Raw genomic sequence first — 27,684 nt, forward strand, 5'->3', positions numbered from 1 at the left:
GTAACTGATACATAAACTGTGTATGCTCAAAATGTAGTCATTATAACATTGAAGCTGTGATATGTCAAGTCTACCATTTTGGAAAGGGACGAGAACTAAACTAACGGAACAGGAACCGCAAAGGAGACGGAAATATAATGAATTAAACTCCAAATTTATTTAGTAAACATCTTATATTACCATACAATGTTTTGCAGAAAAATATTACAGTAAACACAAATATTATATGCATGATCACAATTCACTATTAAGTTCTATTTAATTTATCACTGTCAATAAAAAAACCACAGTAAACAAATATTATACGCATGTTCACAACTTACTATGAAATTCTAGTTTAATTTAGCACTGTCACTTTAAAAAAAACAATCTCACCAAACCCCCTGCAGACCCCTCAAGAACACACACAGTGGGGGGTCCTATAAACCCGTTTCAGAATAGGGGCATGCGATGCTGCAAAATTTTGCTTAGATCTGATACCAAACAAATACAGGGCAGTTATCATACGATCATTTTTATTTTTAAAGCATGCACTTCAAGTAGCATTGTAAATTGTGCTCTCATTAAGTAAGAAGCCATGTATGTTAGAACTCAGGACACATTAATAAATAGAATAAATAAAATGTAAATTTCTGAATATTTCTATTACTGTTAATATTTGTATTAACATGAAACGTGCACAAAAGTATTACTAGAAATCAATAAAGGCTTTAAAACTCAAATTTTTCTTTCATTCAGTCCAAAGTTTTTGTTCAGAAACTATAATTTAAATAGCTTCTGGAGGTACAATGAGTCTAAATAAGCAGTATCATGGCTAACACAGTGTCTACACTCGGCATCCAGTGTGGACAAAATTTTAAATTACAACTCCTTTGAGATTCACTTCACGTTGCGATGGTAGTCCTCTTGGCAGTTCACTTTGGACTTTAATGGAACGACTGAATTGAACACCCCTTCACTATCTTAATTTCTTCATATCTTCTTATCTCTTTTAGAAGAAGATCAGACTGACACCTGAAAGCTGTTAAAATACAGACTGTTTAAAAGCTGCATCATTTATTTACATTTAGGTGCAGCTATCTTTTACTTCATTTCAACACAGCAATGTGTTGGATGGTGTTAACACAGATTAAATGACTTACAGATAGAAAAGGCATTTCTTCATATTTGGCATGTATACTACGTTGTTTTGAGTCGGTTTCATGTATACGCAGATATTTCTTGAGACGACGCCGTGTTTACTGAATTAAAAAGATCAGATAGGGAAAACTCTGGCTTTGTGTGGATGTGGCCTTACGCCCCAGTTACACCAACACATTCTCACTCCCGACTTGTCACATATTGACGATCGGGCAGTCTCCCTCGGCATCGCTTTTCAAGGTGCAGGGTACCCTTTCGGGGTCGTTTTTCGACCTTTTGTATAATATAGAACCCAAGATACAAGCAGTGTACCGTAGTGCCGTACATCTCAGGTCCAGTGAACAGAGTCGTTCAAAATCTGGCACCAAGAAGAAAGCTTCGGCTCTCGTGTGTCTCATGACCGATTGCGTCATTACGTATGCTTTAACATGAAACGGTATTGGCTCTTGTGACCAACTGAGATCATGCTTATGTTCTGGTCTGTTTGAATGAGAGCTGACTGCGTACATTCACGCATACGAAGTTCTCCATATAAAGTTATCGTACAGCTTTGGTTCAAAACAGTTTTTTGTCTGTTTGTGCAATAAATACCTCTTACTGTACTTTTATTTGTGTGTTTTATATGGTTGAAAATTGGTTAGGTTTAGGGCGGGGGTGGGGTTAGGTGCTCCAAATATCTTTGAAAATATAAATATGTATGAAACAAATTATATTTTTAATGGAATGAAGAGACTGGAAGTCTATTGAACAACCTAAAGCAACGGAATACCCCACTTGTCGAAAAGCTATGCCAAAGGGTGTGCTGACCAAACGTCAATATGTGACGATCAGCAGTGCTCCATCTCTCGTCTGTTATTGCATTGTTTCTAGAGCAAACCAAAGCTAGGAGCGCCTTCTAGGAACGACCTCATAGCAAGAGACTGGCACGCAGCGGTAGAGTCGCTGGCGATGTGAACGAACCTTTAGAGTGGAAGAAACTGTAAGAGCGTTCATAATGTATACCACACACATATAAGCTATGACATAACTTTTAGATAAACCTACAGAGACTGAATGCTGGATGAAATCTAAATTATTTTCTTATTATTGCGTACTGTAGGGTCTTCAGTTTAAAATGTGGATCATCCTTTAGATTAGAGAGCAACTTTACTCCCGAACCTCCTATTTTGTTTCCAGACAGATCTATTTCTTCCAGGTGTGAGGGGTTTGATCTCAGAGCTGAAGTCAGAGCAACACAACCTTCATCTGTGATATTACAATGAGCCAACCTGTAGAAGTAATGACACACTCTTCACTCTTTGCTTACAACACACACGTCAGTTCTGTCCTTCACATTATCATTGTTATATCATGCCCTTTTCTCGTACCTTAATGTTGTAGCTTTAAATAATTTAGAACTAATTTAACTAAGAGCTAAATTACAACCAGAGAAATGATCTTACTTCAGTATCTTGAGTTTACAGTGAGGATTCTCCAGTACAACAGAGATCAGCTTCACTCCAGAATCTCCTACATTATTTCCAGTCAGATTCATTTCTCTCAGGTGTGAGGAGTTTAATCTCAGAGCTGAAGTCAGATCAGCACAACCTTCATCTGTGATGTTACAATAACTCAACCTGTAGAGAACAAGGACAGTACCTAAATCAATTCTAGGTTGTTTGTCAAAATGCACCAGCTGAATGAATCAATGTAAATAAATAAAAAATACACATTTATCGTATATTAGATGTGATCGTGATCGTACACATAAATAGATAAATTAACACTTAATAGATAACCTCCATGAAATGTGAAATGTTTTAAACTCACATTCTGACTTGAATAAGACACTTGGACAATAACATCCATTTAAAGTTTAAAGTATTAACTAAGAGCATGAATAAAAACATGTTATAATAAATACAAATACAGTAATAAATACAAATACAGACTTATTTCTTATTACAGGAGTCATATGTCATCATTAACATTAAACATTATTAACTTGTGTTTTAGTGCAATACAATGTGTTTATATGTTTTAAGAAGGAAAAACTCATTTTTCACATACCTTACATTATTGTAGCCCCTCTATGCCCTGCCTTTCTAAAATGCGTTGATTTCTACAAAACTCATCGCTCCGGAAAGCGCAGTTTGTCTGATTGGCCTGTTGAGCAGTGCGTTGTGATTGGCTGAATACCTCAATCGTGTGGCGGAAATGTTATACCCCTTACCATAATCGCAAACTTCCAGGACGAGGCTGATTGTCAGTTCGGCTCTCACTAAATCCTTGGTGTTTCGAGTCTGACGTCACCACGCAACCGTGTTTTTTGGCAATTTTAACAATCATAGGTAGTTTAGATGGTTAGAGTACGGTTAGGGTTAGGGTGTGGGTTAGGGTAAAGGTTTCGTAAGACTTGAAACACCAAGGATTTAGTCAAAACCAACAAGCCATGCCCACGGATCTGACTCGAAACACCAAGGATTTAGTGAGAGCCTTGTCGGTTCATCTGCCCTCTCACTCAGAGACGTTTCGCGTCATTACAGTTGAAAAAACAGTACACTAATAACAGCTGTGTCAGGTTAAATAATGAAACGAGCTGATCAAAAACACACATGCAAGCGCAGCGGAGCCCAGACAGTGTGTGAAAGTCCGGAGCGCGCAACTCTCATGCTGGAACGATCGTCAGTTCGCCTCACCACCCACTCTGAGCTGATTCGTGTTGTCCCGATTATAATAAATAGTTTAAATACAAGTACATACAGTAAGTGCATTAAGAGTAAAACCAGCATCGGTTTTGCCTTCAAACCTAGTATGGAATGAAACCAACGGATCGACCAGAAGGACACTTTACAGAGGTATGTTTTATTTTGTCTTATGCATTACCACTGTGACATTGCAGCTGTAATAACTGAAGCTACGCCTTCTTATTTGCGTGTACATTTGGGCGGTGTCATGCAAACATTACCACTAACTGACGTCAAAAAGTGTGTGGGTGGGGGGGGGTGATTGATTGAGGCGTTTTAGGCAGATCTGGTTCAGACGTCTTCTTTTAGTTAGAGTAAATCATTTTGTGCAAAACTTTGAGTTTTGTGACTTTTTGGGCATCTTATACATGCACAAATATTATATAAGCAAAACATGAAATCCCGTTCAATCAACCCTTTAATAGTTAAGCAGTAGGGAATGCACTGACATAAAAATTCTGGGCCAAAGATGATTATAAAACACTTGGCTGAAACCTGAATACCTAACATTGTTTTTTGTATTCTTTCTATTTATTTTGTGTCTGAATGTCTTGCTTTACAAAGAAAAATCAATTAAAAATGAAAATACAACTTGCTTTGCGCCACCTGGGGTATTCTTTAAAGATAAATGTGGGTAGCGTGGGGAATAAGGTTTGTCACACACTTATAAACGAATAAACAACTGCATTGAAAGATTGTTTTTTGTTTGTGTAATGCACTGAGTGGGTTGCAACCCCTGCTCTAGAGGTCCATGCATCGCATGTCAGGGCCACTCTCTGTGCAGAGGTAAGCAACATTTTTACAGTATCTTGATCTATCAGTGTAAATAACTAGCTTTTGTGTTAAACAGCTCAGTCAGGAAGTGGATTTAGCCAGAAACAAAAAAGTTATTATAAACTGAAATCAGTTTCACCCTGAGAGATGTTACTAAAAAGATCTTACCACAGCATCTCCAGTTTACAGTGAGGATTTGCCAGTAGAGTAGAGATCAGCTTCACTCCTGAATCTCCAACAGTATTTCCAGTCAGATTCATTTCTCTTAGGTGTGAGGGGTTTAATCTCAGTGCTGAAGTCAGATCAGCACAACCTACAGCTGTGATATGACAATAACTCAACCTGTAGAGAAAAATGACACAATCTTCACTCCCAGTTCACAGTAAACATAAAATCAACAATGAGGTCATTAATAAAGATAATTATAAATCAAAAGTAAAGATCACTGCCAAAGGGGTCTGATGTCTGATCTGGACCACTTTGTCACCGAGAACTCGCCATGATTAAAGAGAGAGTTTGAAATGAATGAATTCAGCATCATTTTGATTTGTGAATGTCCTGACGGTGTTGAGTGCGTTTAATATAAACTGATGTACGTGATGTGATGTAAGAGTCAGAAGTGCAGTATCATGTTATTGAGGATCACCCCATGTGAACAGATCCAACACCTAATTCTTAATACCAGAATAACAGTAAACACTTAAAATAGATTCTTGCCCATTATTTCATATTTTTACACAACTCTCTGGTATACATGATTCTGACTGGTTATATGGTTGGGTAGTAAAATATCATTGACGTTTAATTGACAGTAAACCTTTATCAATAACAACAGGAAAAAGTTTGATATAATGCTTGATAGCTAAAACGTAACAGACATGAAGTTTGGTTGCATAAACAACCCATGCGGAGTTACTGGATTCTAAAAAATGAAAGGCTGTTTGACACTAGTCTGTGTGTGCAACCTGCAAAATATGGATTTTGCTTTTAGAGAGAGATGGTTAATCGTGCTACAGTGCTTCATTCTATGTGCACACCCGTCCATACCAACCTGTCCTCCAACTCAGTTGTTTGTTCCTTACCTGTAATACGAAGCACTGTACCGTTCACTGAAGTAGCACCTCTACCGGCAGGTATGACAGGCAGATGTGGTGATAATGATTGGGTGCAGGTGACGGGCAGAGCAGGATGCTGGGAAATGAAATCCAGTAGTGACAGCAGGTGAAAGGGGGATTGTGACAGTACTCCAACACCCCAAACCCCCGTCCCCCACCGGCAAGGTGCATCCTCACGCCATAGAAGGAGGGGGAACAGAGGTGGACGGTAGGCCGGGAGGAGGCAGAACAGGGAAGTCCAGGGTGAAGCCTTGAGCAGGAGGAGCCAGGTGGAGACCCAGAAACCAGCCAGGAGGAGCCAGGAGGAGCCATGGTGGAGTGCTGGCAGACGACACCCTGGGGACGACTGACAGAGACTCAGCCGGTGGAGGAGGAGCCCAAGATGGAGACAGAAAGAAGGAGAGCCAGGGTGAAAGCAAGGATTTGGAGGGCCAAGGCGGAGCCAAGTATTCGCAGAAGAGATAGGTTTTAAGTAGTTTTTTGAATGTTGTGAGAGATGTGGTTGACCGGACTCAGTTGGGAAGAATGTTCCACCAGGAAGGAGTTGTGAAGGAGAATGAGCGGGAATGCGATTTACTGCCCTTTTGAGACGGCAATACAAGTTTGCTTTGATGGGGTGTAGGAGTGTAGGAGGGTGTGAAAGTATGTCGGTGCAGATCCAGTGATAGTCCTGTAGGCAAGCATTAGACTACGTTCACACTGCAAGCCTTAATGCTCAATTCCGATTTTTTTGCTCAGATCTGATTTTTTGTTCAGCTGTTCACACTATTTTTAAAATGTGGCCAATATCAGATTCCAGTGTGAACTGGTGATGGTTCCAAACTGAATCACATGCGCAAAACAACAATAACACGTAACAGGCAGCACGCTTTCATACAGAATTAAGCAAGGGTCAAGTCAGCAGGTGTGTTTGACTTTATGCGGTGCCGAGCGGATTGTTCTCGCACTGCTATTTTAGAGCATTCCCGGAGCAGTCCTCTCTCAGGCTGTGCACATGCCGGTGCACGTCCCAGCATGGAGTAGAACACACCTATAGTTTATGTTTTACCACCGTGTCAACACTGAGTGTTGGATGCAAAGCGATAAAAGACAATAGTTAATGCGTTTGACATATTGCATCGCGCCGTATCCAGTCGCAAAATTTCTTATTATAACGGATTCTATAGTCATTTGTTGCATCGCATCGTGCGGCTCACGTGCGGTAGACAATGCAAGGGCTTATGTTTATAATCTGATGTTTATAATCTGATGCTTAATGTTTGGCAACCGAGCTGTAAAGTGCACTTCCATCAACAGAATAGCGCGTGAAGCTTTAAATTAGAGCAGAATTATGACGCAAGTCGATTTAGCTCAGATCAGATTAAAAAAAGATCGGATTCCATGTGGTTTGTCCTGTTCACACTGTAATGCAGTAAACAGATCTGGGTCGCATATGAGCAAAAAAATCTGATTTTGGTGGCAGTGTGAACGTAGTCTTATTGACTTGAATCTGATATGGGCTTCAACCGGTAGCCAGTGGAGAGAGATGAAAAGGGGTGTCACATGAGCCCTTTTGGGCTGTTGGAAGACGAGGCGTGCTGCTGCGTTCTGAACCAGCTGGAGTGGTTTGATAACCTTTGCAGGAAGACAAGCAAGGAGAGCATTGCAATAGTCCAACCTTGAGATTACAAGGGCCTGGACAAGTAGTTGTGCCGCATGCTCAGTGAGATAGGGTCTAACCTTTCTAATGTTTAAATAAGGCAAATCGGCATGACCGCGTTGTCTTTGCAATGTGATCATTGAAGGACAGCTGTTCATCAAATATGAGGTTCCTGGCTGTTTTGGAATGAGTGATTGTGGTATTGCCAAGTTGGATGGTGAGATCGTGTTGCACCGTGGGGTGTCCCGGAAATACAAGTAGTTCTGTTTTGGCAGGGTTCAGCTGGAGGTGATGATCTTTCATCCAAGCCGAGATGTCTTCTAGGCAGGCTTTAATGCGATCTGCTACAGTGATATCGTGAAATGTAATGTAAATGTAAAGCTGGGTGTCGTCAGCATAATAGGAGCATAATGATAGGAGAAGCCGTGTGCCCCTATGATGGGTCCCAAGGATGTAGTGTAGATGGAGAAAAGGAGTGGTCCAAGCACCGATCCCTGAGGGACCCCAGTAATTATGTGGTGAGCAGTGGACAGTAAGCCCCTCCATGACACACTGAAGGATCTGCTGGAGAGGTAGGATTTGAACCAGCGGAGAGGGGTGCTTGAGATTAATAGTGATGACAGGGTTTCTAGCAGTATCTGGTGATTGACAGTGTCGAACGCTGCAGATAAGTCTAGCAGAATCAGGACAGAGGATTTAGATCCCGCCTTGGCTAGCCGCAGTGCTTCTGTGACCGAAAGCAGTGCAGTCTCAGTGGGGTGGTTTGTTTTGAAGCCAGGCGGCTTGTCGTCAAGTAGTTTATTCTGTAATAGGAAGGAAGACACCTGGTTGAAAACTTTTCTCTTTGAATGTACCTGGAAAGGTGCCGGTGAGCAGGGAGGTGTTGATGATGTGTGTGAGGCCTGGTGTGAGTGTGCTGGAAATGGCCTGAAGGAGATGGGAGGGGATTGGGTCAAGGGGACAGGTGGTGGGGTGGCTGGAGAGAAGTCTGGTGATTTCAGTGTCAGTCAGTGGGGCGAAGTAGGAGAGTTCAATGTTTGAAGTGAGGGTAGTGTGAACTGAGGTCTGAGGTGCTCAAAATTGTTTGCTGATGGATGATGTTTTTTAGTGAAAAGTCCTCAGCAGTTAAAGATGAAGTAGGTGGGGGAGGAGGGGCGCAAAGAAGAGAGTTAAATGTCTTGAAAAGCTGCCGAGTGTTAGGTGCGTTTTAGCTGTGGTAACACTAGCAGAAAAAGAGAAGAGTAGTGACTGGTAGTCCCTTAGGTCAGCGGGATTCTTGGTCTTGCGCCATTTCCTTTCTGCAGCCCTGAGTGTACTCTGTGGTTCACATAGGATGTCAGATATCCAAGGGCAGGAGGGGGTGGCGCGAGCTGGAGCTCTGGAGAACACAGAGGACAAAGGTTATCTAGACAGAATGCAAGTCTTGAGCATAAGGTGTCAGTGGCAGTGTCAGCATCTAGAGATGCAAAGTTGGAGGGAAGAGAGGATGTCACTTTAGCAGAGAGGGTGCTAGGGGAGAGAGAGCGAAGGTTCCGTCTAAAATAAACTGGTGGTGGTGTAGTGCATGTAGGAAGAAGCATGTTGAAAGTTATGAAGAAGTGGTCAGAAATGTGAAGAGGTGTGACTTTAATGTTATCTGTGGTGAAGTTACGGGTGTAGATGAGATCAAGCTGGTTTCCTGATCTGTGAGTTCCAGCTGTGGAGAGGCACATGAGGTCAAACGAAACGGTGAGGGTGTGTAAGTCAGAAGCATAGGGTTTCTCCAGGTGAATGCTGAAGTCCCCAAAGACTACATTAGGGCCGCCATCCTCCGGAAGTGATGATAGCAGCACATCTAACTTTTCAATGAAGCTGTGAAGAGGACCTGGGGGGGCAGTACTTTTTTTTGACACAGACCTTTTTGCGACTTTAATATATATTAAATATGAAAATTAATATCTGTGCATTTAACTGTTTTGTGCACTCAGACTGCTAATATTGATTTAAGTTTTTTGAGTTTATACACCTTAGCTTGCGTGATCGCGTCACTGTATTATAAGAAATTACTTTAAAATACCGGTACACTGTTAACATAGTGTGTAACTCGTTAATATTTGTTAGTAAATAAGATTCAAGATACAAGTTTCTTTTTTATTGTAATTAAAATACGATTCTTTGTTCATTCGTCATACCAAATGTAAAATGTTAAAACTTAAATCGTGAAAACGTAATAAATGTTGAACTTTAAAATGAACCAAGGTTAAGAATACGTATTACATTGCGCTCTAACTAATGTTAATAAATTAGACCTGATTATAAAATGCTTACCATAAACAGCTGTATTGTCCTTCTCCAATCTTTTAATGGGTCGCTTTCAATACTGCACATAAGATTTTTATGTTCCTGAATAATCATTGTCTTCCGTTTACGGTTTACATAAACAATTATTCACTCCCCTATCACAGTAACACAGAGCAGACCTAATAAAACACGATTACATAATGCATGCCAATGATCCAATGCACCTGCAAGTAAAACGCCTAATATATTTTACATTATTAACATTTTTTGATAATGTCAGTGAGATTAACAGACAACAGAAGACATTTTTTGTAATTTTCTGAAACAGAAAGTGTGATGACGGGAAGGATTGGGTGATGTTTTTCCAGCACAACGAGCTGCCTTTACTGTAACGTTAGTTTATTTTATCGATATAATGGACCAAACCAGACAGACATAAAGAATAAAATTAGACAGGGAACATCATCACTGGATTTATTATATGCAGTTCAGTAGTTAAAATCAGCAAGTACCTGCCTCAGGTTGCTGTCCCGTAAACAGTACAAACCTTAAATTATGACAAAAACAGCAGTAATAGAGCCCCCTCTTAGCTGCGGGGTGTTTTTAAATTAAGATTTTAAAGGGGTCATATGACACGTCTAAAACAAATATTATGGTTTGTTTTAGATGTAATGTAATGAGTATACAGGATTTAAGGTTCAAAAATGCTGTATTTTCCACATACCGTGCATGTATTTTCCACATACCCCAGGTGGTGGGGTATGTTTCTACATCAATGAGAAGTGGTGTACAGATACAACAGTGATGAAGAAGATGTGCTGTCTCGACCTAGAAGCACTCTTCATTAACTGGAAACCCTTTTACTCGCCGCGAGAGATTTCCTCGTTCATTCTCGTGTGTGTTTACATTCCACCGCAAGCGCACGTGAGCGTGGCGTTACAACAGCTCGCCGATCACATCACGGACACTGAGCAACAACATCCGGACTCTGTTATTATTATTCTTGGTGACTTTAATCAGGCAAAACTTACACTCGAGCTGCCAAAATACAGACAACAAATCACATGCCCTACCAGAGACAAAAATATTTTGGACCATTGCTACACCACAATAAAGAATGCATATCGCTCTGTCCCTAGAGCAGCTTTAGGACTGTCTGATCACTGCCTGGTTCACCTTATCCCAGCCTACAGGCAGAAACTAAAAGCTGCCAAACCTATGGTAAGGACTGTTAAAAGATGGACCAATGAAACAGAGCGGGCCTTACAAGCCTGTTTCGAGTGCACCGATTGGAATGTTTTTGAAGCTGCTACCAGCGATCTGGATGAGCTCACAGAGACTGTAACATCATACATCAGTTTCTGTGAGGATTTGTGCATTCCTACCAGGACTTCCTTAAAATACAACAATGATAAACCATGGTTCTCAGCAAAACTCAGACAGATTTGCCAAGCCAAGGAGGATGCCTACAGAAAAGGGGACAAAGTCTTGTACAAGCAGGCTAGGAACACATTGACAAAGGAGATCAAAGTGGCTAAGAGAAACTACTCTAAAAAGTTGGAAAACCGGTTTTCAGCCAACGACCCTGCGTCTGTGTGGAAAGGCCTTAAAGACATCACCAACTACAAGCCACCATCCCCCAATTTTGCAGGCAATCAACACCTGGTCAATGATCTGAATGACTTTTACTGCAGATTTGAAAATGCTAACTTTACACCTCACACCAACTCTGACATTCTCTCTACACAACACCTATCACCTTCAGTCACCCCACCTCCTGCACTTCAGATCAGTGAAGAGGATGTGTGCCGAGTCTTTAGGAAACAAAAGACAAGAAAAGCACCAGGCCCAGATGGTATCTCCCCAGCCTGTCTTAAAAGCTGTGCTATTCAACTGGCCTTCATCTTCTCACAGATCTTCAACAGATCACTGGAGCTGTGCACAGTTCCTTCCTGTTTCAAGCGCTCCACCATAATCCCCATCCCAAAGAAACCCAAAATCACAGGACTGAATGACTACAGACCCGTCGCTCTCACATCTGTGGTCATGAAGTCATTCGAGAGACTGGTACTGGCTTATCTGAAGGACATCACAGAACCCTTACTGGACCCCCTGCAGTTTGCCTACAGAGCAAACAGGTCTGTTGAGGATGCAGTTAACGTGGGGCTGCATTTTGTCCTGAAACATCTGGATAGACCAGGGACCTATGTGAGGATCCTGTTTGTGGACTTCAGCTCTGCTTTCAACACCATCATTCCATCACTGCTCCAGACAAAGTTAACCCAGCTATCTGTCAGTGGATCATCAGCTTTCTGACAGACAGGCAGCAGTTAGTGAGAATGGGGAAACTCACATCCAGCACCCGCACAATCAGCACTGGCGCCCCCCAGGGGTGCGTTCTCTCCCCACTGCTCTTCTCCCTGTACACAAATGATTGCACTGCCCAGGACCCTTCTGTCAGACTTCTGAAGTTCGCAGACGACACCACACTCATGGGCCTCATCCAGGATAGTGATGAGTCTGCGTACAGACAGGAGACTGAGCAGCTGGCTGTCTGGTGCAGTCATAACAACTTGGAGCTAATACATGCATGGGCAACTTATAACACACCAAAGACACAGAAAAACACGTATTTCCACCATATGACCCCTTTAACTTTTAACAGGCGGTAATAAAGGTATTAAGCTCGTTTACATTATTCATACAAAGGCATTTAATCCATACACTCTTTTTAGACTTGGATACTGTTGTAACCGGAACATCGTTTATCCTGCGTCGAACGATGCGGAATTCAAAAACCCGGAAGTGTGAAAAAGGCCTATTGTTCTACTCAAGAAAAAAATGTCACATACGTGACCTGGGGGTGACCAGTATGTCCTGGGGGTGAGTAAATAAACAGCAAATTCGAGTTTTGGGGTAAACTATGCCTTTAAGTGAATGTAAACAGTGGATATGCATCTGCATTAGGTCTTAAAGTGATAGTACCTTAATAAAGCAATAAGCCCCAAGAAGCAGTGGTTTACAGTGCGTTTTATAACAGCTAAGGGGCGTTGTTAGGCACGACGTGAAGAGTAGTGCTTAAAACCCCATATGTGTAGCATGTGTCATATGTGTAGGCCAAGAAACAACAACAGTGGCACAGTGATACTTAGGCTATGTCATACAGTCAGCAGTTACAAATTGCAAAATTAAATATAAACATTTTACACCAAAAAACATTTTCAGAGGTTTACGCACCAGACTTTAAATGAATCGTGTTGACTTCATGAGCATCACTGAATGTTTCTATCTATTGTTATAGTTGTCCTCAGTGTAAAAAGATGAATCTCAACATCAGTCATTTAATGACATAAATCTGTCATTAAATCATAGTATTAAGAATCAGGGGGATGTAAACTTTTGACTCAACTTGAAATAACTTGCTCAGGGAAGGACTTCATTAAAAATAAACTTTAATTTTCAAAATTTTCTTATTTTCCCAAAATTTTCAGCATATTCTAGATTCTGAAAGGGTGGTGTAAACTTTTGACTTCAACTGTATACTCACAAATCATTAAACACTGCTTTGTCCTCAATACTCTGTTAAGGTGTATTCTCCAATAACAACTTTCTGGCTGTACAGCCCTTACACATAACGTCATATTTTCTTACCTCAGGATCTCAATTTTACAGTGAGGATTCTCTAGTTCAGCAGAGATCAGCTTCACTCCTGAATCTCCTAGATTATTCCACGACAGATACAGTTCCTTAAGGTTTAAGGGATTTGATCTCAGAGCTGAAGTCAGAGCAACACAACCTTCAGCTGTGATATCACAATCATACAACCTATAGGGAACAATGACACACTTTACTTTCTCACTTCACAACATATTCATCTGATAAAGAAGCATTTCCTTTTTGTATGTTGTTCAGTAATAATTAGATTTAATTGGATGTGTGTGTGTGCACCTGTGCAATTAAAATTGACTTTTAACTGTATTGGACTTACTATTAAACCTGTTAAGCATAATCAATTTTGAATAAATTCCAGCAAGATCCTCCAGATCAACTTCAACTTGATGGTCGTATAGATGGTTTCATCTTGACAACATAAACAAACGTTATGCACTTGCGCACTTTTTTGACCCCAACTGAACTTCCGGTATACATTCACAACCAATAGAGGGCCTAGATTATTTCTGATAACAATCAAAAGAAACCGAGAAGAACCTTTACTAAGGTTTACTAAGGCTAAACTTGACTCTCCAATATTTTGAATTTAGACTCCGATACCAAGCTCAACCGCTAGATAACAATGTACCATATGGTTTGTTTGAATGCGACCAAATAGAGGACCCATTCAACAAATTATTTATTTAATAAAATTAACATACAACAAAATTCAACAATTTTAATACAATTATTATACTGTAAAATAATTATACAAATTAAAATTAGCATAAATTAAAATAGAAATAGTTTTTTATTAGACACTAGCCAAACACATACCAGAAGTTAACTGGGGGTCAGGCACGCGCACGTCAGATGAAACGGTCTATAGGGTTGTTTTAAAGTCCCTTGCACAGCAAAGCGAATGGGACCAATACAATGCTGCTTAAGACTTTCTAACCAGTATTTGTTATAGTACGTTAAACTTTTTTTTGTTAATGCAACTCACCACTGATTAATATTTAAAACAGTAAATCGAAATTATTTGTAAAGCCAAATGAATTAAGTACTTAAGTAATTCAAAGAAGTACTTAAAAAAATAAGGCAGTATTTTATGTATTAACATTCATTTTTTTATAATACATTTTTTCATAAAGTTTAAATTCTTAAATGCCCTGCAATTTTAGATACTTGTCTGTATAATAATAAATATGAACATTTTAGTAGAGTGTTTGGTCATGTTTTCCTAAGCCTAAAATAAAACTCAGCAGTGAAATATCACACAGGTAAATGCATATGATGAGTTTTATGATGAGTATGATGTGGTTCTATGAGATTTGTTAATTTCTCTACAGCAAAAGCATAGACTGTATAAAATATGGACGTAGTGTCCGTGACGTCACCCGTAGGTTTCTGAGAAGCTGTTTTGAAGCTTAAAGTGGGCGGAGCCGGCCGTCGTCATCTTAGCAGCGCGTCACTCCCGGATAATCGAAAATAGGCAAAGAGGCAGGATGTGGTTAGAGCTAAGGCACCCGATTGCTGAAACCACTTGTCACTCAAGTGGCCACGCGCCTAATTTGCAGAATTTTAAGGCTTAATGTAAGTTAAACTGGTGAGTTAAAAAAAATTCACCCTCTTCACAGTTGTCAATGAAGGGTAAAATTAGCTATTGACCAAAATCATTTTTTGTACAAGGCTGTAAACATGTTTTGTTCTGCTGTAAAGTTGGGCTCAATGAGATTCTGCTTTTTTTTGGAGCCTGTCTCTGGCGGCCAGTCAATGAATTTAAGTTTAAGTCACTTCTGTGTTGGCTTCACGAGAGCGATCGGAAGGTTGCCACTCATGCAAAATATCAACTGTACACGCACAAGGTCAATTGTGAAACTCATTGTCAATCAGCACCACCTATCTTAAAGGTGTGTAACAGCTAAAGCAGGAATTAATTTAGCTTTTGGCTTGAAAGCAGAGTTCCTCAACATTTTTTTATGCGACAGCATTGCTTTGTCGCATTGTATTCAGTGAGAAAGCCCAGTTAGATTTCATTCATTACAGTGGAGCTGTGAAATTCCCTTACAGTCCCTGGCGATCCACCAGCAGTTGAGGTAGGATTATTTTATATAAAAAAACAGTAAATTACAAAAAATCTGAGATCGGTTTTTACAGGCAGGTCACATAAGTATAAAATCAGAGCAGGTAGTAGATTTAACCAGTATCAAAAAGTGATATTAAACTGAAATCAGTTTTGAATTCAGCAGTCAAACATGTACTGAGATTAAATATGATTCATACAAAGCCAGTATAAATGCTGACTATGATCCCAAACACTTTTAGAACCATATCGCGTGACAATCAGAGAGATGATCTCTTACCAAAGTTTCTCAAGTTTACAGTGAGGATTCTCCAGTACACCTGAAATCAACTTCAGTCCAGAATCTCCTACATTATTATTAGACAGACTTAGTTGTGTCAGGTGTGAGGGGTTTAATCTCAGAGACGAAGTCAGATCAGCACAACCTTTATCTGTAATATTACATTTTCTTATCCTGCAGAGAACAATAATACACTCTTTACACTTGTTAAACAGCATTTTACTATTTTAGAAACAACTTGATGCTGAGGTAGAATATTCTGTCCTATACTGACAGTGAGAAACGTATTATTGCATTTGTTACATCTACACCGGACTATTGTAGTAGTAGTAGTGTTTGGACTGATTTAACAAAAATACAAAGAGTAAATAAGACATTACATCAGAAACTCCAGCACTCAGATCTTTTCACTAACTCCGTGTCATTCACTATAGAATTCAAGATCATCTCATTAGATTTAATCATCTTCATGGTTCAGCCCTTCATACTGAAATACAGTGCATCCGGAAAGTATTCACAGCGCTTCACTTTTTCCACATTTTGTACAAACAATACCTCAATGACAACGTGAAAGAAGTTTGTTTGAAATCTTTGCAAATTTATTAAAAATAAAAAATGAAAAAGCACATGTACATAAGTATTCACAGCCTTTGCTCAATACTTTGTTGAAGCACCTTTGGCACCAATTACAGCCTCAAGTCTTTTTGAGTATGATGCTACAAGCTTGTCACACCTATTTTTGGGCAGTTTCTCCCATTCTTCTTTGCAGGACCTCTCAAGCTCCATCAGGTTGGATGGGGACCGTCGGTGCACAGCCATTTTCAGATCTCTCCAGAGATGTTCAATCGGGTTCAAGTCTGGGCTCTGGCTGGGCCACTCAAGGACATTCACAGAGTTGTCCTGTAGCCACTCCTTTGTTATCTTGGCTGTGTGCTTAGGGTCATTGTCCTGTTGGAAGATGAACCTTCGCCCCAGTCTGAGGTCCAGAGCACTCTGTAGCAGGTTTTCATCGAGGATGTCTCTGTACATTGCTGCATTCATCTTTCCCTCGATCCTGACTAGTCTCCCAGTTCCTGCCGCTGAAAAACATCCCCACAGCATGATGCTGCCACCACCATGCTTCACTGTAGGGATAGTATTGGCCAGGTGATGAGCGGTGCCTGGTTTCCTCCAGACATGAGTTCAATCTTTGTTTCATCAGACCAGAGAATTTTTTTTCTCATGGTCTGAGAGTCCTTCAGGTGCCTTTTGGCAAACTCCAGGCGGGCTGTCATGTGCCTTTTACTGAGGAGTGGCTTCCGTCTGGCCACTCTGCCATACAGGCCTGATTGGTGGAGTGCTGCAGAGATGGTTGTTCTTCTGGAAGGTTCTCCTCTTTCCACAGAGACATGCTGGAGCTCTGTCAGAGTGACCATCGGGTTCTTGGTCACTTCCCTGATTAAGACCCTTCTCCCCCGATCGCTCTACCATTTACAGATGATGGAGGCCACTGTGCTCATTGGGACCTTCAATGCTACAGAAATTTTTCTGTACCCTTCCCCAGATCTGTGCCTCGATACAATCCTGTCTCGGAGGTCTACAGACAATTCCTTGGACTTCATGGCTTGGTTTGTGCTCTGACATGCAATGTTAACTGGGACCTTATATAGACAGGTGTGTGCCTTTCCAAATCATGTCCAATCAACTGAATTTACCACAGGTGGACTCCAATCAAGTTGTAGAAACATCTCAAGGAAGATCAGTGGAAACAGGATGCACCTGTGCTCAATTTTGAGTGTCATGGCAAAGGCTGTGAATACTGATGTACATGTGCTTTTTTCGTTTTTTGTTTTTAATAAATTTGCAAAGATTTCAAACAAACTTCTTTCACGTTGTCATTATGGGGTATTGTTTGTAGAATTTTGAGGAAAATAATGAATTTAATCCATTTTGGAATAAGGCTGTAGCATAACAAAATGTGGAAAAAGTGAAGCGCTGTGAACACTTTCCGGATGCACTATATATACAAAACTCCAGTAAGATCATTCAGATCAACTGCAACTTGCTGGTTGCATTCAAAGGTGCTTAAATGCTTGAATGAGCTGTGAAACTCTCTGTCGAGTTTTTATAATAGAAACAATCTTACATCAGTTTCTCCAGTTTACAGTGAGGATTCGCCAGTACAGTAGATATCAGCTTCACTCCCGAATCTCCTACATTATTCTTGGACAGATTCAGCTCTCTCAGGTGTGACGGGTTTGATCTCAGAGCTGAAGTCAGAGCAGCACAACCTTCATCTGTGATATTACAAGAACAAAGCCTGCAGAAAAAATGTAGAGCAGTCATGCGAGTTTGAAACAACATGAGCATTATGCTTTTATGCTTTAATTCTAGGTGTTTGAATACATCCACATAGAAAACACATCAAAACCCTGAACACTAAACTCGGCAAGACATCTGCACCACTGCAAATTTAGGGCTTTTCTTCATGAATAATGTTTTAAGAGTGAAGTGAATGTTCGCACTTACTGAACTGATGTGGATTCACAAATCACAGGCAGCAGCTTCTGAAGCACGAACAGCGTTTCCGCTACATTTTCTCCACTAACAAATTCATTCAAATAAAATTCATTCAGCGTCTGCTCTGATGTCAACAACACGAAAAGTACAGCTGACCACTGAGATGATGAGAGTTTGACTTCATTTAATTTTCTTGATCTCAGATCATGTTGGATTTCCTCCACTAGGGAATGATCATCCAGTTCATTCAGACAGTGAAACAGATTGATGAATTTCTCTGGTGAGGGATTCTCACTGATCTTTTGTTTGATGTATCCGACTGTTTTCTCATTGCTTTTGTAGATTCTTGCTCCCCGTGTCATCAAACCTTGTAGAAGTTTCTGATTAGACTCTAGTGACAAGCCCAGAAGAAAACAAAGAAAAAGGTCAAAACGTCCATTTTTACTCTGTAGAGTTTTATTTACAGCTCTTTGATGCAGATCAGATATTGAAAACGTATCTCCAATGCTCTGATAAAGGCCAGAATTTGACAGCTCTCCTTCATTTCTTAAGGTAGTTGGATCAAACACATTTGTGTTGTTGTTTGTGAAGGACATGTGAGCATATAGAGCAGCTAGATGTTCCTGAATGCTGAGATGAACAAAGGAGTAAACTTTCCCCTGATACAAGCCAAACTCCTCTCTGAAGATCTGAGTGCACAATCCTGAGTACACTGATGCTTCTGCTACATCAATGCCACACTCTCTCAGGTCTTCATCATAGAAGATCACATTGCCTTTCACAAGCTGCTCAAAAGCCAGTTTGCCCAGTTTGAAGATCATGTCTTCATCATTCTTCTCATAGTCCTTCTGATGTTTGATGTTGGTCTGAATGATCAGGAAGTGTGTGTACATTTCAGTGAGAGTCTCAGGGATCTTTTCACTCTCTGGTTCACTCGACATTCTCTCTAGAACAGTGGCTGAAATCCAGCAGAACACTGGGATGTGACACATGATGTAGAGGCTCCTGGATGACTTGAGGTGTGAGATGATTCTGTTGGCCAGACTCTCATCACTGATTCTCTTGCTGAAGTATTCCTCCTTCTGTTTGTCAGTGAAGCCTCGTACCTCTGTGACTCGATCAACACACTCAGACGGGATGAGATCGGCTGCTGCTGGTCTGGAGGTGATCCAGATGAGAGCAGAGGGAAGCAGATTCCCCGCCATGAGGTTTGTCAGCATCACGTCCACTGAAGCCGATTCATTTACATCAGACAAAATCTGATTGTTGTGGAAGTTTAGATGTAGTTGACACTCATCCAGACCATCAAAGATGAACAACACTTTATATTCATCACTAAATATTTCGATTTCTTTTGTTTCTGAAAAGAAAACATGCAGAAGATCTGAAAGACTGAGTATATTGTCCTTCATCAGATTCAGTTCTCTGAAAGGAAGTGGAAATATGAGGTGGACATCCTGATTCGCTTTCCCTTCAGCCCAGTCCAGAATGAACTTCTGCACAGAGACTGTTTTTCCAATGCCAGCGACTCCTTTAGTCAGCACACATCTGATGGGTTTGTCTTGTGCGGGTAAAGGTTTAAAGATGTCACTGCATTTGATTGGTGTGTCCCTTGTTTTGGTTCTCCTGGATTGTGTCTCAATCTGTCTCACCTCGTGTTCATTACTGATCTCTCCACTTTCACTCTCTGTGATGTAGAGCTCTGTGTAGATCTCATTCAGCAGTATTGGGTTTTCCTGCCTCGATACTCTCTCATACAAACACTGGCACTTCATCTGCAGATTTGATCTAAATGCATTGATAACTGTGTAGCTGTAAATGTAAAAAACCACACAATTACAGAAGGAAATGTATAAAGCAAAATTGTTTTTTTTTGTTGCATCTTAAGACACTAAAGACATTATTAGTAGGGCTGCCTGATTAATAGAAATCAAATCGTTTTTTGAAATGTTGTGATTAGCAAATCCAAAAGGCTGCAATATGATAAATATGCAGCAAGTCTGTTCCAGAGCAAAAGTATGACCGGCCTCTTTGGGACAATGATTGAGCACACATCCGTTCTCCCCAATCGTTTCTGCTTTAGGTCCTGGAGAAATAATTTTATACATAATGTTATTATTGCTAAATTAATGTTATTTTGCTATTTTTTTCGCGCTAACAGTTTCTTATTTGTCTAGGATGCATGTTTGCTATTCTTAATTCAGAAGAGCCTACGCACAGCCTGGTGTGGTCAGTGTTTCTGAATGTTTTTCATACTTGCGCTTTGCTGCACCGTGCTGAAGAAACGGATGCCATGGCTCCACCTCACTTCAAATATCCTTTTGTGTGGTTTTGATCAATTAGTACTCAGCATTTATATTTTAATAAAGAGTGATTCAATTTGAATATGATTAAATGTCAATCAGCATTTAACCTTTCACGATTACGATATTAAAGGGATACTCCACCCAAAAATGAAAATTCTGTCATCATTTACCCTTAAGTCCATTTTTGGGTGAACTATCCCTTTAAGTTACAGTAGAAGTAGTAGAAATGCAGCATTATTATTAGTCATGACTTAAGTTTCTAAGAATTCTTAGGATGTATGTTCTGTCTCAGGTTGTTATATGTGATAAATATAGCCAGACAGGCGTCTATGCTGGAATGTGTAAAACTGGCAGAGACCCCTTCTTTGACTCACTAAAAGTTCCATCAGAAGAATTCTTAAATAGTTCTTATTATTAAATCTTAGCAGAATTGGTCAAACTTGTGACTGGAGAGACCTTTTATCATTATGTTTGGGAACATTGCCTCAGCCTGAGTAAGAAAGGCAAAACACTGCATCCTTGATATGTGCTGTCGATGTATTTCCGGACTGGTTGCTGCCATACATGATAATCTATAGAATCATACTGTATGTCCTGGGGAGCCGATTCTAAAAAATGTTTTGAACTCTTTGTCCTTCTATGGAGATAAACTACATCCTAACCAACCTAGCCTGATATACCCAAGTAATGAAGTAGTTTAGATATATCTGTTAGCATAAATATTGTGATGTAACGGCAGGTTGGCCTGTGGAACTCCTTGAGAGTGCTGAAGGAAACTTCTGTTTATTTACACAAAATAAACACGCATAGAAATCTTTCCAGTACATTTAGTCACCCATTTAAATATTTTAGCTTATTTATTGAAGTTGCAGCAATAATGAACCTACTTATTTAAATACTGTAAGTCCAAGCTAAAGATTATTTTACATTACAGAAAATAAAGCAGTGTTATTAATTTCTTAATTCTTTATTTTTGTTCCCGTATTATTATGAAGAATATCAAAAATAACCGATAAGAACACAGTTAATGTACCTTACAAAATTAAATCGCAAATCTAATCGCAATCACAATATCTATTGCAAAATCGCAATTAGATGTTTTTTTTTTTCAAATTGTGCAGTCCTAATTATTAGGTTGATAAAATGTTTAGAATGTTTAATGTTTAGAATTTTTTTTAAATGCGTTTTTAGGATCATGTTATTGCCCACTGTAACATCCAAAACAAACAAAAGAAAATCGATTAGTTTACCTAATAGCAGAATCCGTGTCTTCATTGAAGTCTTGATTCATAGACTGCATAAGCCTCTTACAGACAGGTTCTTTTATGTCTCTTCTGGGACTTACGTCCGACCTTCAACATCATATAGATAATCAGTAACTGAAAACTCTTGTCGTTATCTTGTAGAATTATCAATTATTATGCTTTAATGCACATTCTACTCTATGTATTAGTGTTGGATGCAGATTAATTGCATGTAAAGTCCAGGCAAAGACAATACAATATAATTATGTCAAGGGCTCCAGACAAAAAAATCAGTTAAGGAGCCACTGGCTCCTATAGGGAAAAAACAGGCGCCAAATTGTTTTTTTAGAGCCACATAACATTAACTAACATTTTTAAATCACATACTTTCAGTAATCCAGGGTTTTTCCTGTCTCAAAATGAGGTGGAGGTGGTGCCATCCCGATTTTGTACACACACGCATGTGTAGGCCTACCGTACGTTTAAGTGGCTTTAACACTTTACAAACGACAGATAAAAGTTTAAAAATTTAGATAAAAATGACAATAATTAAGTTACAATTTTTTTAAATATTACATTTATTCAACCAAACAGAAAATCAACTATAGCCTAAGCTTTTTATCATTTTCAACAAACTTTTCAGCACAAAATAGCTAAAGGAATGAACCAGTCTTAATACGTGAGCAAAGCTCATTCACATCCTGCTTTCTCTTGTGGTTCACTGACTTTTAAATGATTCACTGATCTCTTATATTCTGTTTAAATGAATCGGTTCAAATGAGTCATCTGTTTGCCAGTCGTTCTGATGCGATGTGCATACTGGCGAACTCGCTGTGTACCGCTGATTCAACGAGCCAGCTGCACAACTCAAAACATTACAGTGATATAAGCCACGTTAATTTAAGGAAACATGAAGAAATTAACAGTACTTGGATGCAACAGAAACAATATTCACCTGAACAGCTGAGAAATACAGCTAATACAGCTCCAAATATAGCTCTATAGGAGGAAATTAAACAACTCTGTTCTCAGTATGCCTCACTGTGCTGATATCGAAACAGTCATAGTATGAAGGTAAAATCATACCTAAAAGATCTGCATGCGCAGGATAACATTTTGTAAAAGCGTACATGACATTGCAAGCATAAAATAAATTTGCATTCGCCAAAAAGTTTTGTTAAGGTGTAAATCAAGCTGCAAGTGAAAGAAAACAAGTTTTGCAGCATTGTATCATTTTTCGTAAGCGTAATTCATGTTTTGTGAAACGGCAACTTCATATTACGTCAAATAATTTTGATCTGTATTCTTCTGACCTCCTTTTTTTCCACGCTTACACTTTTGACACGTTATTTGCACTGAAATACGGCCAAAAACATTGCGAGTCTGTAAACAGAGGTGTGCGTGCAAAAACAATGGTGTTATGAACTGTAAAACTGATTCATCGCGCAGAACCTGTCTTTGTGTATGTAAAATAAATCTGTTGCAAACGTCTTGCCTACGCAGGCGAAAACTGTTTCTTGCAATAAACCGATGTGTACGGTTCCGTCTCGCTTGTAGCTGCGCTTACATAACGCCATATTGCCTCACTCATTTCGGTTTGCAAGCGTGAGTGGGGAGGCGGGGCTACCTTCTTGTGACCAATCAAACGAGGTTCCTGATGACTCATCGTTTTCTCTTATCTCATTGGTTCAATAATGTGCCAGTCAAGCAGACATCATACATGGTACTTTAATGCATGCACCCAGACAATCATACAAGACTAATACCCACAATTAGTCATTTAGCAGACGCTTTTATCCAAAGCGACTTACAAATGAGGCAAACAATAGACGCAATTAGTAAAACACAAGGGTAACAATGCATACGTGCAATAAAACTGATCTCAATTACGAAGCTACAAGTAAATCTTTCTTTTGTGTAAGGATAGAAAAAAGTGGGAGAAATAGAAATAGGTGTCTGCGTTATTGAGTCAGGTGTTGACGAAAGATATGTGTTTAGCCGATTCTTAAAGATGGCTAAAGATTCTGCACCACATGACATTCGCAGAGCGCAAGGATCAGGAGGGTACATATGTCTGTATTAGCGAGTGTAGGTATGGGAGTGCAAAACCAGTGGTAGTTTTGTAGGCCAACAGCAGAGTTTTGAATTTGATGCAAGCGACTATAGCAGTGGTTCTCAACTCTGGCCCGCAAAATCCATTTTCCTGCCAAGTTTAGCCCCAACTCTGATAAAACACACCTGAATGAGCTAAATCAACGTCTTAAGGAATAGGTGCATTTTTAATGTGGGGCTGCGCAGATCTACCGGCGTATGACATTAAAGTACCGCAAGAGCATTTTAAGTGCCCACTGCTCCGTATGCTTTTGTATTGCTCTTACAGTACGTGAATGCGATACGCCAAGCAATCTGCACAGCCCTGCATTAAGTTGAACATGTTTATTTCTAAAGATGTTAATGAGCTTTTTCAGGTTTGTTTTATCAGGGTTTGGGTTAAACTCAGCAGGAAATGGATCTCACGGGCCAGAGCAGAGAACCACTGGAAGTCCAGCCAGGAGAGCATTACAGTAGTCCAGACTGGACAGGACTAGATCTTGTACCAGGACTTGTGTAGCATGCTCTGATAGGAAAGGTCACATTTTCATAATGTTGTACCTGAGAAGAGCCTGCCATGTATCTTCGCTCTTAAATGTTGTTGGCAGGCCCATTGACTGGTCTCTCTTCATAGACAAACAGCTGGACTCTGGATCTGATCTCCTTTGGTCAACTAAACTATAACACAGAACAGATTACAGTTGCTCATGTAGTGAATTACTGTATTCAACAAATAACACTCATTTACTATTAAAAGTCACATTTACACAATGTTAACATCCAAACTGACTGGTTTTAATAAACGTGACAGTGTCAGTGTGTGAACAGATTAAATGTCCTAGATGTACAGTATCTCACTGTGTTTTAGGGTGCCGAATTAGGCAGCTGCCAGACCAACATTGCGCAGCTTGTTCTGTATAAAATTCTCTTTATGCTTCCCAGATAGCACAATCCATCTGGTTTACGTCTATTTGACGTCTGCATTTACATCTGTAAGACATCTGCAATACATAGTTTGCTCATCTGCAATACGTCTCGGAGACGTCTGAACGTCTGTAATACGTCTGCTAAAGATCTGGAGATCTGCTGCTTAAAAACATCTGCTAAACATCTTAGAAAGAGCTGTTGTACATCCATTCTAAATCATAAACATCTTACAGACATCTTCTAGATGTCTATATGACGTCTGACAGCAGACATCTCCGAGACGTATTGCAGATGAGCAAACTATGTATTGTAGATGTCTTGCAGATGTAAATGCAGACGTCAAATAGACGTAAACCAGATGTATGTGTGCTATCAGGGTTATTACATTATTACCCAAACATAATTAAGAGAGAAGGTTCTTTTGTACTGGTGACCTGCCCTTTTTTGTTTGATATTCGTTTATCTATTGATAGAATTTACATTGTTTTAATTTCTTATCATTCTACACTTGGAGGCTTAGTTGTTATACTGTGTTAAACCCTCTGTGTGTGAACAAATTTTCAGGCCAAGCAAAAGTCACTAGAGTGACTGACATGTTTCAAAATCTCTAGGCAACGCGACAGTGATTACGCTACTATTACCCTGCGTTATCACGGGGCGTCAGCCTCAATGCTTGACAGAGGGCGTGTCTGAAGCGTGTCCCTGACGCAATCGTCATAGTGACAACAGCCAATCACACTGTTCTCCATTCTTGCATGAACGCAATTGGATAGCGCCTGCACTAGATCACATAAGGTGATCTGATTGGCTGACGCCTGCATTGGCGTTTGAAAAGTTGAGACATTAGGCTTGTTCGACTTGATGCGGCGCCGCAAGATCCGACAGGCGGATGACATCAAAGTACCGCGAGAGCGATTCGAAAGCAAACTTTTTATCGTTTTTCGAATCGCTCTCGCGGTACTTTGATGTAATCGCCTGTCGGATCTTCGGCGCTGCATCAAGTCGAACAAGCCTCTTTTCAACTTCTGCTGCGAGCAACGCAAGTGACGCGACGCCGACAGACCCAAAATTCAGTTTGTTAACGCATGCAGTCACCCATTGAGAGTCAAGTAGAAAAAATAACACTGATGCGAATGCATCATAAGGTTGGATTTGGTGACATACACACCCAACTTAAAAACATATGATGAACAAATTTTCATGCCACCATAATGCTTTTTGTCCAGTATTTTAACAAAAACGTATCGACATATCTTTGCACAAAAACACAGCAGACCATCTTCTGACAGTGAGTGGAAAATACCTAAAGCACAACTCTTTCTGAAGCACAACTCAATCATTAAAAGTTCACCCCACATTATAACTTAAATGTTTTACAGACTATTTTACATACCTGAGATCAGGCTGTGTATCTTCACTCTTAAATGTTGTTGGCAGGCCCATTGACTGGTTACTTTTCATAGACACACGGCTGCATTCTGAATCTGGTGTCTTCCTCTTAACTGAACTATAACACAGAACAGATTAATTTAAGGAGACTTTCTATTTTAGTTTTTAAATAATATAGATAATCAAGAAAATAAATACCCTTTTCATAATAGTAAGGTTATTTAATAAGTGTTTACAGATAGTACCTGCATCCTGGGGAGAAATCGTATGTCTTTGTTTCTTCCATTATGGAGCTGCAAAGGAATCTGATCAATCTGATTTAACAACTGACACTGAATGAAAATGACATTCAGACACTCATGAAACAACTGCGTCAACAATCACACAACATTCATAACGCAATTAACACAAATGCCGTTTTCAACTACAAACACGAAACAACCAAGACAACATTTGTTTTTCAAAAAAAAAAAAAAAATACGGAGGAATTGTTCTGTTCTTTGGATAAACTATTAACAAGTAAAAAGCGCCTCGTTCACCTGGACATTCACCGTCATCACAATCTAGCCTAACTAGATTCACGTTCTCAAAATCCTCCAGCTTTTACATTAACTAAATACATGTAAATACACGAATTTGCTTTCATAAACGTTTCTGTTAAAGACATTAAAACTGTGAACAGTATGTTAAAGAATCGACCCCACCTGTTTAAAATTACGGAAAGAAAACACAATGAACTTTCACTTTCACTTTTTGAACGTCAGCGATCATCAGACAGCCACAGGTGTACAGGAACCACGGAGTCTCAGTAGGGTCATGCAGAAAAAACGAGAACCTCTAAAGTTGGCCCGCGTTTTTCCAAGGTTCATTTGGCGAGTTAGGTGAAATTTTACATGAATTACAGCTGTGCCTATACAAAAACACCACTTAGCCTACATTCTCTGAAAGACGTTATGCACATAGTTGACGTAGAACTATAGTTTTATAGGTCGACCGATATGGGTTTTTCGATGCCGATTTTTAGAAATCAGGCCAGCCGATTGCAGATATATGAGGCCGATTTTTTTTGGCGGATATGTTTTGCAGATTTTCTTTTTTCCACCTTCATTTCATAAAATCTAATTAAATGGTAAAAAGTAATACAGAATATTGCTTAAATTAAACATTTATTGATGTCTATTCAAATCTGTACTTGGTTGAGAAAGATTGAGTAAGTGTTTATTGCAGGGTTCAAGACAGCAGTCTAATTCATAGTAATAATACATTGCTCAAAACTTTTAAGCACCTTCTCAAACTGTTCTGAAGCATGCTTTTTGTTTATGTTTGTTGGCAGACACTCGACCTGATTTTGCCAAGTGGTTGATGTCATCAGGACAACATATTTTGTTGACCTAAGGACAGCATTTTTAGAAATAAAACCTAAACCCACACCAAACCCCAACCCTAACCATAATTTACCCCTAAAATCAGAGGGAAACTGAGACACTGCTATTAGTCAAATGGTCATAATCTAAATGAAAACAAAAATAAAAAATCT

General features: G+C 39.7%; 1 protein-coding gene across 2 annotated transcripts; it reads right to left on the bottom strand.

The window, feature by feature from the left end:
- Nucleotides 1-135: 135 nt before the first annotated feature.
- Nucleotides 136-26,918, bottom strand: LOC130546795 (NACHT, LRR and PYD domains-containing protein 3-like). Of its 2 annotated transcripts, XM_057322241.1 has the most exons (12): nt 26,852-26,874; nt 26,393-26,452; nt 26,152-26,265; nt 24,393-24,509; nt 21,747-21,848; nt 18,200-20,002; nt 17,817-17,990; nt 15,692-15,865; nt 13,326-13,499; nt 4,809-4,982; nt 2,583-2,756; nt 136-2,408 (listed from the first exon to the last, which is right to left on the bottom strand). In XM_057322241.1, exons 2-12 carry the CDS (start codon nt 26,431-26,433, stop codon nt 2,213-2,215), a joined length of 3,243 nt encoding a protein of 1,080 aa, XP_057178224.1. In that variant the 5' UTR covers nt 26,434-26,452; nt 26,852-26,874; the 3' UTR covers nt 136-2,212. The 2 variants fall into 2 exon arrangements, with proteins under 2 accessions (XP_057178224.1, XP_057178225.1); XM_057322242.1 differs by lacking the exon at nt 15,692-15,865 and having other exon boundaries at nt 26,393-26,918.
- Between the last annotated feature and the right edge of the window lie 766 nt (nt 26,919-27,684).

This window comes from Triplophysa rosa, linkage group LG23, assembly GCF_024868665.1.
Source record: "Triplophysa rosa linkage group LG23, Trosa_1v2, whole genome shotgun sequence".
Classification (NCBI taxonomy): Eukaryota; Metazoa; Chordata; class Actinopteri; order Cypriniformes; family Nemacheilidae; genus Triplophysa; species Triplophysa rosa.